This window comes from Notolabrus celidotus, chromosome 8 (assembly GCF_009762535.1).
Source record: "Notolabrus celidotus isolate fNotCel1 chromosome 8, fNotCel1.pri, whole genome shotgun sequence".
Classification (NCBI taxonomy): Eukaryota; Metazoa; Chordata; class Actinopteri; order Labriformes; family Labridae; genus Notolabrus; species Notolabrus celidotus.
This window is the reverse complement of record NC_048279.1, coordinates 27,963,311-27,975,965: the sequence shown is the minus strand read 5'-3', so window position 1 is coordinate 27,975,965 and position 12,655 is coordinate 27,963,311. Positions and strand designations below refer to the sequence as shown.

Genomic DNA, 12,655 nt, shown 5'->3' with positions numbered 1-12,655 from the left:
TCTTTTCCTCCTCACCTTTGTCTTCTTCTCCCTCTTCTCTCCAGACCCCGTCCCAGCTTACAAATCCTGGCATGACGACACTGACAGCGGCGAGGCTCAGCTCTCCCCACTGGCTGGTCGCATGGTTCCACTCCCCCCTCTGCCCCTGGAGGAGGAAGGCGAGGAGGACGAGGGGGAGGCAGATCAAGTTGCCTCCCCCTCCTCTTCCCGCTCCCACCCTCACCTCCTGGCGCGGAGGTTTCTCGACTTCGGGGCGCACGGAGCCCAGCGCTTCCTCCAGCAGGACCCTGACGCCACCTCACCCACCAAAGCACAGAGGTAAACAAAGACTTATTTATTAAAGTCTCTCTCAGGGTGAGAGACAGGAGATGTGGAGAGAGAATAACATGCTGGGACTGGTAATCAATCCTACAACCAGTGTGATTAGGACTGGAACCTCCATTCATGGGGCACCACACAGATGTAGATGTTGTATAATTCTATCATTTATTCACTGATTCAAGAATAAATGTGAGATCATGTGGGATATTTTTTGGCATCTCTTTCATTCTTCACTTTCCGCTCTTAACTCAGGCCGCGGCGCGCATCATTTGGATCCAAAGAGGCGATGAGAGGAGGAGATTCGGTGACCCACCAACTCACGAAGAAGCTTCAACATCTGAAGAAGAAGATCAAACAGTTTGAAGAGCAGTTTGAAAAGGAGAGGAACTACAAGGTAAAACAAAGTTGTGAAAGGAACTGTGATCATGTTTATCCTACTGAATCTGAAGCAGTGCAATGATTGGACCCTTTTTGAGATTTAAAGTTACATTTCAAAATATGTTGGTCTTTAGCCTTCACCCTCCTCAGCTTCCTTTTTTTCCATCATTGTCTTCCTCATTTCATACATGAATGTACACGATGAGGATCAGAGGAAGCAGAGTGATAGATAATGTAAAGGAGAATCATTCTGCAGTGTTCATGACCTTCTCACTCTTCCTCTTCTGTCTCCTCTCTGCAGCCCTCTCATGGTGACAAGGCAGCTAACCCCAAAGTCCTCAAATGGATGACTGACCTCACCAAGATCCGCAGGCAGATTAAAGGTAGAACCACACACTCTTTTTTTTTTCCTCTCTCAGTATGTGCATTTGTTTGTGTGTGTGTGTGTGTGTGCGTGTGTCGGGCATAAGAGTGTCTGTGTGCCATCCTGTTCCACGCTGGACAGCTTGACCCTCCCACTCCCAACCTTTGACCTTTTGTGACATTGCATGTAAGCTGGTCTAACACACACACACAAACGCAGACACACACGCACACACACACACAAACACACAGTGGCTCTCACACGCGTGGCTCCCACCCTACAGTGTGCTGGTGCGTCCTTGTGAACCCACATTCATTTCTTATGAGGTGAAATCAGGAATGTGAAACGCTGGATAAGACTTTAACAACAACAGATTGAAGAATATTTGACTACTCAGAAGATTCTTAACCCTTTCATTGAGTCTTTTTTTTAACATTAGTGTGTAGAAACTTTAGACTAATCCGTAGACTTATTTTTCAACACTCTGTTGTGTCTCTTGTGCATCTTTTCACGGTCCTGAACACACCTCATGACACTCGTCCACCCTCCTCGTGAGGCGATGGCTCTCCTTTTCGGAGAACGCGATGGCCGAAAACATTTCTCTCATGTCTCAAATCAAACAAATTTAAAAACCGCAATAACTCGAGCACCCGCTCTCCACTTTCCTCCCTCCCTCCTCCAATTGCCCCAACGACCCGATTGATTGATTGACTGATCGGCCAACCAGGACGTCAGCACCACCTTTTACCCAGAAGCACGCTGAGGCACCAGGCTTTGCTCCATTCATACAGACGCCACCATGCTCCCTTCTCCCCTTCCTCCTCCTCCTGCTCCTCCTCCTCCTCCTCTTCCTCCTCTATCTGTTCACCTCCCCATCACACACTCATCCCCCCACCCCACCCCTACTCAGGCCTGAGCTCTAGACCGTTTCACCTCAGTAAGTACCAACCCCTCAGTAAGTAGACATCACAAACACTGCTAGAAAACAGGCAGCATCCTGAGAGCATCTTGCTTCTTTGCTTTTGTGTATTTCATGTTAAACAACGCATGTTTGGACGGGATGTTTCAGGGCTATCTGTTGAAAGTGTGAGGAAGAGGAGGAAGACAGGGGCAGTTTGTTTGTTTATATATTTAAAAGATGTGTTCACAGATAAATCAATGTTTGTTGAGATACTGAATTTTTGATCACAAGATTTTGAAATCTCTGTTTATGTTGTGACTCCATCAGTCTGTCACTGTGGATGTTTTTCAGTGTATTTGAGCAGGTTAAGTGTTATTGTACTAAAAAGTTAAGGATTACTTTCCATTAGTATTCCTCAGAAATAATACCTGAGCATTTATAAACAAATCCAGATGTTGATCCAAACCTGGCTCTAAGTTATCGCCATCAGGGAAAGTATGTTTGCTTGCTGTGCTTTGATTGTGATTATTTGGGGGTTTTGTGTTGTTGTGTAGGGTATGTGTGTGCGTGTGTGTGTGTCGTTGAGCATGAGTGTCCTCTCCTCGTACTGTGAACGGCTGACTTTAACCATCGCAGCTGTGTTTCGGACTCCTGCATGACCTGTCAGAGATGTCTTTTTCTGAGGATCTCCTCGCTCATTCTCTCTTTCTGCAAACAGCCGCTCTTGTCCTGGTTTTTCCTTCCTGTCACACTTGATCGTCTGTATCTCTTCACACGTTCCTCTCCTTCACCTGTGTCCTCACCACTGCTTCACTCTCTCCCCCCACCCCCACCTCAGATGCCAAACACCGCGCAGAGAGCGAGCTCGGCCCCAACACTCGTCCTCGGAGCAACACCTTACCCAAGAGCTTCGGTTCTACGCTGGACCAGAGTGCGTGCGATGCAACAGGGGAGGTCAAGGGTCAGAGTCCCACCAGGGAGGAAACACTGGAGCTGATCCAGCGCAGAGTCAAAGGGAAGAGGCAGGAGGATGGCTGGCCTGATGACATCAAGGTAAGCAGAAGATACAAGAACACGTCACACAGAGGGAGTTATGTTTCAGCTTGTATCTCTCTGACATGAACTGAATCTGTCTCTGCAGAAGATGACCAAGGAGCAGTTGTCCTGTGAGAAGACAGTCCTACAGAAGAACCTGCTGCACTATGAAGGCCTGCATGGTCGACCTGTAAGTAACCTACATCCTACATCCTATACTCTACATCCTACATGTTAAAGTTCTGTGAAGCTTTTAAAACTTGATGTTTAAATTTTTCTTACGTTTTCCCTCTCTTCATTTTTTTGTCTCTCAGGTGACGAGAGAGGAGCGTCTGGTGGTGAAGCCTCTTTACGATCGCTACAGATTGGTCAAACAGATGCTCACCAGAGTTAGCATCACGCCTATTATAGTACGTAAATAACACCACACACAGAAAATCAAAATCATTACCTCCTTTTAGGTAAAACTTCCTGAACAGTTGTCTCATTCCTGAAGGCTTTAAAGTTCACTTCTGTGGACAATGTTTTCAGGAGGCTTGTACTATAAGAACTTAAAGAAGACATACAGGTCATTTAGTCATATTTTCAGTAAATCAATAATTGAAAAGCTTTATTTCTTAATGTATTTTGAATAATATATGAACAGTACGTCAGTACTTTTCTCCTTTTTTATTCATACCATCACTGTCGGGCAGAAATCTTGTATCTCCATAGTTAAAGCTGGTGTTGGTAGTCAGATTTAGATACACTTTTTGTTATACTGGTTAAAATGATTTTTATGTCCAGATGGATCAATAAAATATGTGTTCTTAAAAAAGAGCAAAAAAAAGCCTCTATCTACATCCAGAGTAAACCTGGGAAAACACCAACCAATCCCTGCCATCAGGAGCCAAATTATGAAACCAATCAAATCCCGTCCTGCCGTTCTGCCCGCCTCCTGCGAGCACATTTCTTTTTTATTTGTGTTTTTAACTTTCACTATGATAATGTTTTGGTGTTTTCTTACCGCTGAATGAGACAGGAGTTGACGTAGTGCAAAACACAAACGATGTGCTGAGGATTGGCTTTGAATGAGTCACCATCATATGGTCGCCAATCAGTGGCGCTTTTGCTAGCACGCAAGGGGGGGTTGGACGGAGTCCTGAGGAAATGCTACATTCAAATTCATGCTAGTTTTCCGTGACTACCAACCCTAGCTTTAACCATTTTTCCATTAATCAATGCTGTTCATCTTCCTTTATGTCTGTCAGTAGACTTTATAAAATATAACGAATGTAATTATTATTATTTTTAAAAGCTATTCGTTGAATGTTATGCAGTGTTGAGTTTTGTGAATTTTTTTTTTTACTTCCTAGGTAGCAGTGGTTTTGGAGATACAAGGTTGCTTCCTGACAAAGACAACACATTGAATTTTGAATTATTCAAATTTAAATAGTTCAATTCTGTAAAAAACTGCACTGGCAAACAATTTAGGAATCATGTTTCACTGTGTAGAATTGCAAAGAATCTAAAGATCTCATCATCCACAAACAATCCTTCATTAATATGAACCTGTCCCTACTTTTTTAAAACGTGTCGCCTGCACATTAATTTTCCAAAAGGTTTTGCAAATCCTCACACTCTGCTTCTAAAGAATGAAGTCCTGTGTGTGCTTTAACCTCCCCTCTCTCCCCCTCAGGTGTCCCCCTCCAGTAAGAGGCGAACTCAGACCCTCCAGCCAATCATCGAGGGCGAGACGGCTCATTTCTGGGAGGAGATCAAAGAAGAAGAGGAGGACGAGCGCAAAGAGAAGGAAGGAGGGGGAGAACAACCGGAGCGTAAGGAGGAGCGTGACGAAGAGGAAGAAGAGGAGGAGGAGGAAGAGGAGGAAGGAGAGAGCAGCGGGGGAGAGATGCAGAGTTCAGAGGTCATCATGGCTGTCGACATCGTGAGCCCGACCGACGGATCGGGGAGGAGCCAGAACCAAGCGGACAGAGCCAAGGTGGAGGAGGGGTCGGGGAGGCTGGCACTGGACCTCCGGCTGTCCAGCTCCAACGCCTCATCCATGTACGTACACACACACACACACACACACACACACACACACACACACACACGCACACACACGAAAAGTGAGACAGAAAGAAAACACAGTTTAATTGGCTGAGTCTGTAATCTGGTTAATCTTACACATCAACTCAGGTTTGTAAATCCAGGTGACTCGTCTGGACATGATCCTGACAACTGATCCCTCATGCCTCCTCAGTGACATCACTTCCTGTCCTTCTTTTATTCTCTCTTGAGAGTTGTGATCACAAAACGAATGTGATTGAATCAGGTATCCGTGTCGTGTTTGTAACTCTTCTCATGTTTCCCATGATCCTCCAGGCCAGAGCTGCTGGAACAGCTGTGGAAGGCCAGAGCAGAGAAGAAGAAACTGAGGAAGACCATCCGAGAGTTTGAAGAAGATTTTTACCAGCGTAATGGAAGGTAAGGGGAGGACACGTGAGACACAGACACACACCGACAGCAAATATTCAGTGTGGTGGGACATACTGAGCTTTGACCCTGAAGTGGAATAGCATGAGTACATAGAAGGACGCTGGGTTGTAGACAAAACCTCAACAATCAATAAGTCAATAAATTGGTCCTCCTCATGTTTGTGTACTTGGACAAGGACAGTAGTTCCCACAGTAGTGCATGTAAACACACTGAGGTAATCAGGGCTAGTAAACGCCATCTTCTGTGGTTCTTTAGAGACTAGTTCAGAAGCAGCTTCAAATTTAAAACATCTCCCCCCCTCTGTGTCTGTCCCCCGCTGCAGAAATGTTCAGAAAGAGGACCGGGTGCCCAAGCTGGAGGAGTACAGGGAGTACAAGAGGATCAAGGCCAAACTCCGCCTCCTCGAGGTTCTCATCAGCAAACAGGATTCCTCCAAGTCCATCTAGACCCGCCAACCTCAGAGACCCACCATCACTGCTGCGAGGATGTCCCTCATCATCGTGTTTAGACGTCACATCACACCTGGAACGGTTCGACTGTCCCTCAGCGTCACATGACTTTCCAGGAAGTCGACATGAAGACGAGTCAAAGACGCTCATTCAGAGTTCAGTATGTGCTGCGTTCATGTCATGGAGGAGACTTAAGAGTGACCCAGAGATTCAGAATACTGAGGACGCATTTATGAAGGTTTATATAGTCACGTCACATTCAACGAGTCACGGTAGAACTTTTAAGAGACACTGTTTGTAGTTACATAATCCAGCATTTTATCTGTAGCAACCAAAGTAACGTTTGGATTCAAGTTTGGGTTTTAATCTTATTTTCACTGCGACCAAAACTTTTCAACTTGCACTGAGTGGTCGATCACAAGACTTAACTTCACCTCCTTGTTCACATTTTACTCACACTGCAGCCAAACACTCATCGTTGTTGTATCAGTATTCAGTTCATGACTCAGACTTTCTCCCTGACCATTCAAAACCATTGAGCAGTGAATAACAGAACATGACTGTGCTGTCTCACTGCATCAAAAACAGGCATCCCTAACATTTTTATACTTCACATCAGTCTAATGTGCCAAACCTGTGATGAATATTAACAAATAATTGTGCTAAAAGCAGTTTTAGCTGCTTTTTAAGAAACTTGAATCAGTGTTGACAATCCCACTTAAGGAGCTAGGAGAACCTGACAAAGCTAATTTTTGGCATTTGTCCTTTAAATCTTTATATATTCTGAAAAATAGATGAACGACAGATTTTTATTTTTGTCAGAAGGTTCGGTGAAGTGGATTTATTCAGGTCCTCTCGGTCTCTGAGTTACTGAAAGTCTCTTGAGAGGAGATGCGCAGTGAGATGTGCGTTTTCCCACGTTTATCTCCATGACATGAACGCATCGCCAACACCAGTAAGTAAATCTTCTAAAATCACGCCTGTCTGCCACAGCTTCTCTCTGCTGCCTCGTCTGACTTCATATCGTTCAAAGAGATGAAGAAGAAGAAAAAAGGAATCATCTTCACCTTGACTGTGTTCGTCTTCATCTTCATCATCATCATCATCGTCTTCGTCGTCTTCAACATGACAGACTTTGCACTCACATTTCCTCGACTTCTGAGAAGAAACGAAGAACTTTCTGACTCTTTTAAATTCAGAAACTTTTCTTTAGTGGATTTTGTTTATTTGTTTGTTTGTTTGTTTTCCTTCACGCTGAGGAATCGTATCGGACAGCTCGAGGACTGGCATTTCTGACACTTTTCACTGAAGACACTTTGTTCTTTCTTTGGGACGTCACTGTTTCGCCTCACTTCAGAGAGTCAAGATTTCCCTTGGTGTTTTTGGTGACTCTGTTAATTTTGTCCATCGGTTCAACTCTCTGGGTGCTCTCTCCCCCGACTGACTGATTTTAAAAACTCATTCACGAGTTTCAAAACAAGTTCATGTGTGTGTTGTTCTGATAAGTGTACACATCCGTGTGTGTGTGTGACACTACTGTTCACCTTTTCTTTGACGAAAAGCGTTTGTGTTGTAATCCAAAGGAAAATGGAAAAAAAAACAACGTGTGACGGTGGAGCTGTTTTAAGTGACTGATTCTCCTTTTCTTTCTCATCTTCCTCTCTCCTCTTCAGCATCAGCCTCTTTTCTTTCTTCTAATTTGGCAATATTTGTCAGTAAGTCGTTTTTTGATGTCTCTTTCTTTCGCAGAATAACTCTGAACTAAGTTTTCCATGAGCCTCTTCCAAAAACAAATGCTGCTTTTAAGTCATCTTTAAGCTCAGACATCCAAATATTTGAAGTGGTGTGCTTGTGATCTTTGTATTTCTGACTGCACTTGAAGGCAGCATTAGAGAGAAGACGCTCATAGGAACAAATCCTGCTCTAATGAGGAGAGTTTTATGATGTAGGTGGAAACAAAAATCACACAAGAGTGGTTTTCTGACTGTTTTTCCACTCGTCTCTTCACGTGTTCAATCTGCTGCATGAAGCTGATTCAGTTCCTGAGGGATTATGGGTAATAGTTGTCCAGGAAGGGGAGCTAGTATCTGGCTAACTTTGCTGCTGCTTCTTCTTCTGCTCTCTGAAAGCATAAAACATGCTGGTCGGTGGTCTGTTAGAGTTTCAGCAGTTGCTGTGCAGCTGTGTGACGTGACTTCTCTCTGATGTTAGAGGTTTGATTGTAGCTTTAAAGACGGTGTCGTATCCATGAGGTGCCAACACTGCCAGCACTGATTTTAAACACAGCAGAAGAAGAAGAAGCTCCAGTCTGTGGGTGACTGATATTTCCTCCCCGACTGGTGCATCAGTGCCGAGGGTCTGACTATAGTAGCATAAATTCAGAGCGAGAGAACGGAGAGTAAAACGCAGACGACATTCTCGTTGTGTTTTCAACATTTGCAGTCCCAGCAAAGTTTCATTTCCTGCTGGCAGGTGAAATGAAGGCAGGTGAGGAGGCTTAGGTCTGTCCTCGTCAGTTCTTCTTCATAGAGGTCGTGTTGTTGAGTTGTCACCGTGTGATTTGGAATATGGGATGAAGAGTTTCCATCTTTAGCTGGTAGGATTTTAAACTGGCTGTATGGTGGTCGAGGTTCTATTATCAGAACGTCTTCGGCTTCATAAAGTCACGCGTTTAAAGGCCATAAAGACAGAGTCATACCTTTTCATTTACCTGCCAGTGTCGACGTGGACCGCAGCCTGTCAGTGGAGGAGGGCACGTGTGAAAAAGTCTCGAATGAGTTCTTGTTTGAATGCTTGTGAAGAATATGAGGGAAGGCGTGTTCGTCGGGACGGTTCAAGTTTGTCGTAAAAGTTATTTGCACAGCATTCACTGAATGCAGCCCTTTGTGTTTTTTCATTTGTATTTCTAAAGATGAAGCACTACTTCTATACAAATATAAATATATACTGTACATACAAAAAAAAAAAAAACACCCGAAGGAATGAATGTCAGAAATGTTTAAATTATTTCAAACATTATGTTTGCCCCCTTTGCTTCATATGTTTGTGCTGCCCTGAGAATGTGTTTTTTTATTCTAATAGTTCTAAATATTGCTATTACTATCATAACCATTATTTTGTGTGTTAATGACAATAATAAAAAAACATTTTGTATCTACTCACCAACTGTAAAACCAGCTGTAGAAGTTAGTCTGGCACTGTTTGTGGCTAATCCAACATGAACCTGCTCTGATTTGATTTGTTGCTCTGTGTAATATAATAAGCTAATATAACAGCAGTACTGTAGTGAGCTTGCATGGCATAAAGAGAACATATTAGTATGAATAACATGATGTATTGTTTTTCTATTGTTTGTGCCATGAAGAAGCAGCAATAATAAAAGTTTGCCTGGAGGTTTTACAGTACCTGGTAAAGAGAGGCGGGACTTTGTGTGTGAATAGTTGAGGTACATTGTTGTTTTGTTTTGTTTTGACACACACCATCACACACTCTGCTCAGATGGTGTGTTTTTACCACACTTTGTTGTCTGCATAATGTTCATGTTTGGCACTGCTGAGGAACCAAAATCAGATTAGTTTCACAGGAAGGGGAACAGGGATCGAAACGCAAATGACCGACGTGTCGTATCTGAAAACATTCCAGTTTGTAATCATCATTCAAAGAGTGGAAACAATCCATCGTCAACCTCTGAAGGGCTTTTTCTTTTTTTAGCTTTCACTTTTTCAGTCGGACAAACACGAGCAGCTGATTCTTTTTTTGGCATTTCAGTTTCATTCTTTTTCATTGTGCCTGCAACAGAGTGGTAAAATTCACCTTGTGAACTGTACATTTATTCTGTCTCTGTCAGTGTACAGTATGTTTCATCCATTTACTCATCCAACATGCATGGTGGTCGTTTCACAAACACACACCTGACCTGGAGTTCATGGCAGAAATCGAAAGTCAAAGATGGTCGCCGCTTACCCTGGAAGTCCGCGGAGAGATTCTGAGGAAAAGAAATGTTTGAATCTTAAAGAGGACAAAGTGGTGTTCCACGTTTGTGTGGGAACATTTCAAAGTTACTGAATGACGTCTTTGTCCCTGAATTCTGCTGTGAACTCCTCTGACCTGTTTCCTCCATGTGATACTGTGTTCTATCACATCAATATATTGTATGTATCTATAAATGTTTTCTTACTTGGTGAATGCTTTTTTTCCTGTTGTTTCTCCATTAACAAAAAGGATGAGAAAATACAATCAGTAACATTTACACATGAAAATAAATTTACAAGCTTGCCACACCTGTTCTCCTGCTTCTTGAGTCTAATTAATACAACATTAAATAGGATGAAGGTAGTGTATTTTGTTATTAATATTAACTGAGATATAATTGTTAGGCTGGAGCCAAAGCATGGTTTAAAGATACATTTTTTAATGTGTTTTATTTGCAAAAATAAAGTGTAAAATAAGCAGTAATGAAAAAAACTGACATGTTTAAATAATAATAACAATAATTAAAAAAGAATTCCACAATCAGAACTAATAATTGATGCATATATTATATGAATTGGCTTATTTATTTTGGTTTAGTCTTGAAAATGTTTTAAAGTGATAAAAAGTGACGACCATGTCCATTGAACTTGCCTTGATTGCAGACAGTTATTTCAGATTTATTTCATGAATTCGCTCTATGTTTCTAATGATATACGGCCTTTCTGTGGTGAGAACGGTACATTATCTGTGGCAAATGTTTCAACACACATATATGAGGCTGTGGAGAAAATATTAAATTAAACTAGTAGCCTGGAAAATAGTCTACCTTGTATTTTCTATAAGCCTTTATGAAGAGGTCAGCAGTGTGTCCCACACAGAGTCAGAGCTCACTGCATATTAAACACAGAGAAACATCTTCTCTCACAGAGTGACTGCTGCTGGATAGGATCCACTGTTTGGTCTACACCCAGGGCTGGAGTTAAGACTGGGGCCAGGGTCAGTGTTGGATAAGACTCTACAAGCGTCTTACAGTTGCAGTCCTAATAGTATTATTTCATGTTACTTTATCAAATTAGCAACATTGTTTATTAGGTTATTGGAAATATAGACTGTTTTGCAGGTCTGAGGAAATAAAGGTTAAAAAAAAAGTGCTACAAATCTCATGTGTTGGTCTAACTTTCAAAGACTAACATGTTACAGTATAAATATAATTCATTAATTATTTCATGATAGAATTCAATCAACTAGAAAGGATTTTTTTCCCCTGTTCTTGTACTCATCCATACATTTGTCTTATTCAGAAACCAAGAAAGCTCTAATCATAAACCTAGTCTAACTCTGACCCTGGGCCTGATCTTCACCTTATCAGAGCTAACAGGTTTTTGTTGTTTTAAGTGGACAAAGTAATAAATATTTCCACTTAAAATTTAGAATAGAGCCATAATAATGTATTACAAGTAGAAAAAGCACATCAAACAAACTCAAAAAAATCAATTGATGACTACAAAATCCCAAGCAACCCCGTGTGAGAAAGAAGAAGTACCTTAAAGGTCCACAGGGGGGCAGTGTTCAGTTTCTGACTTTTGCTGAGGTTCTTAGGACTTCTGATCATCAATTAACTTAACTTTAATTGATGCAGCATTAAAGTGAAGTTAACACAGTGTTTCTGTGCTGGCGCTGTTTTTAAAGGTACAGAGTGTAGAAATGTGAATCTTAATGACAGTACTCACCCCTCATGTGGGTGAATCCGTGGTGACCCTCGAAGACAAGAAGCTCCTGTGATGCATGACAAGTTAGATCCTCCATTTGTCAAGTTTTCACAATCAAACACGTGTAACATTAAGAAGTCTTTCGAACACAACTACCTTCTCTCCTTTTCTCCTTCTCCTTGCAACAACAACCGAAGCAGTTCAGGCTAAATGAAAAAACGCGCATGTCGTATAGTTTGTCCGTTCTGAGCTACCGTAGAAACATGGCGCTGCTATTAGATCAGTTCATTCATTTTAAGTTTTAAAATACATATTAAATTCATATGACTTTATAGGTGAAACTGTCCTGTATTGTTATCCACTAAACTAACCACAGAGTGTCGAAAATGTAGAGAAGGTTAATGAATTAATGAATGTGTACAAATATCTTGTAATAATAATTTCACTGTCAAATGTGCAACACAAGAATCTGCAAACACCACCCGATGCTTACCTGTAAATAACTTTGGGGAATGTTTATTTTGTAACATTAGAAACTGCTATCTCCTGCAAAATGATGCTGAACTGGATCTCACTGCAGGTCCATGAATGTACCACACACAGCTGATATGCCTGATGTCCTGTGTATTAAGAACTTCACATCAGGATCTGGATTGGTGCTGGGATTTTGGAGATAATACAGAACTTTGAGGCTAAAGCAGAGACTGACAGCATCAGTGGCCTTAACCACTGTTCATCACCTTTTGGTGTTAGGACTAATCTTTGAACCCCACAGTTGTGCATTTTTTCAGTAAGCTGGTGTTTATTTAAATTATTAAATTCTTAGAATGTAAAATCAAACCTGACTTTTTAAATTTTAGCAAGCTCTTAAAATAACAAACTGTAGCATCCCCCCTTTACAGGGGCTTTCCTAATTTTTATGACCTCAATTGTAGGATGTATATATATGTTTGTACATGTGTCTATGTGCATGCATATATATGTACATACTGATATATATGTTTTATATTTTATATTGTCTCCTTTCAGGAATTCTGCTGCTCAT

The 12,655-nt window shown here is 41.7% G+C and overlaps 1 protein-coding gene and 1 long non-coding RNA gene across 11 annotated transcripts in view; one reads left to right on the top strand and one right to left on the bottom strand.

Moving 5' to 3' along the window:
* Positions 1-10,212, top strand: part of fam13b (family with sequence similarity 13 member B) — an 81,994-nt gene extending 71,782 nt beyond the window's left edge. For 6 of the 10 annotated variants that reach the window (XM_034689400.1, XM_034689406.1, XM_034689401.1 and 3 more), the window contains 10 exons: positions 45-318; positions 574-715; positions 1,001-1,082; positions 1,791-2,000; positions 2,803-3,017; positions 3,106-3,189; positions 3,314-3,409; positions 4,678-5,045; positions 5,367-5,468; positions 5,803-10,212. In XM_034689400.1, the coding sequence (XP_034545291.1) occupies positions 45-318; positions 574-715; positions 1,001-1,082; positions 1,791-2,000; positions 2,803-3,017; positions 3,106-3,189; positions 3,314-3,409; positions 4,678-5,045; positions 5,367-5,468; positions 5,803-5,926 (1,697 nt within the window). In that variant the 3' untranslated portion in view covers positions 5,927-10,212. The remainder of the gene's footprint in view (positions 1-44; positions 319-573; positions 716-1,000; positions 1,083-1,790; positions 2,001-2,802; positions 3,018-3,105; positions 3,190-3,313; positions 3,410-4,677; positions 5,046-5,366; positions 5,469-5,802) is intronic. The other 4 variants (XM_034689410.1, XM_034689408.1, XM_034689409.1 and 1 more) reach the window with 1 other exon arrangement.
* LOC117816984 lies at positions 468-5,032 on the bottom strand. Its single transcript, XR_004632067.1, has 5 exons — positions 4,618-5,032; positions 3,451-3,549; positions 3,282-3,357; positions 2,866-3,003; positions 468-658 (listed from the first exon to the last, which is right to left on the bottom strand). It is a non-coding gene; the product is annotated as an uncharacterized LOC117816984 (long non-coding RNA).
* Positions 10,213-12,655: the final 2,443 nt, after the last annotated feature.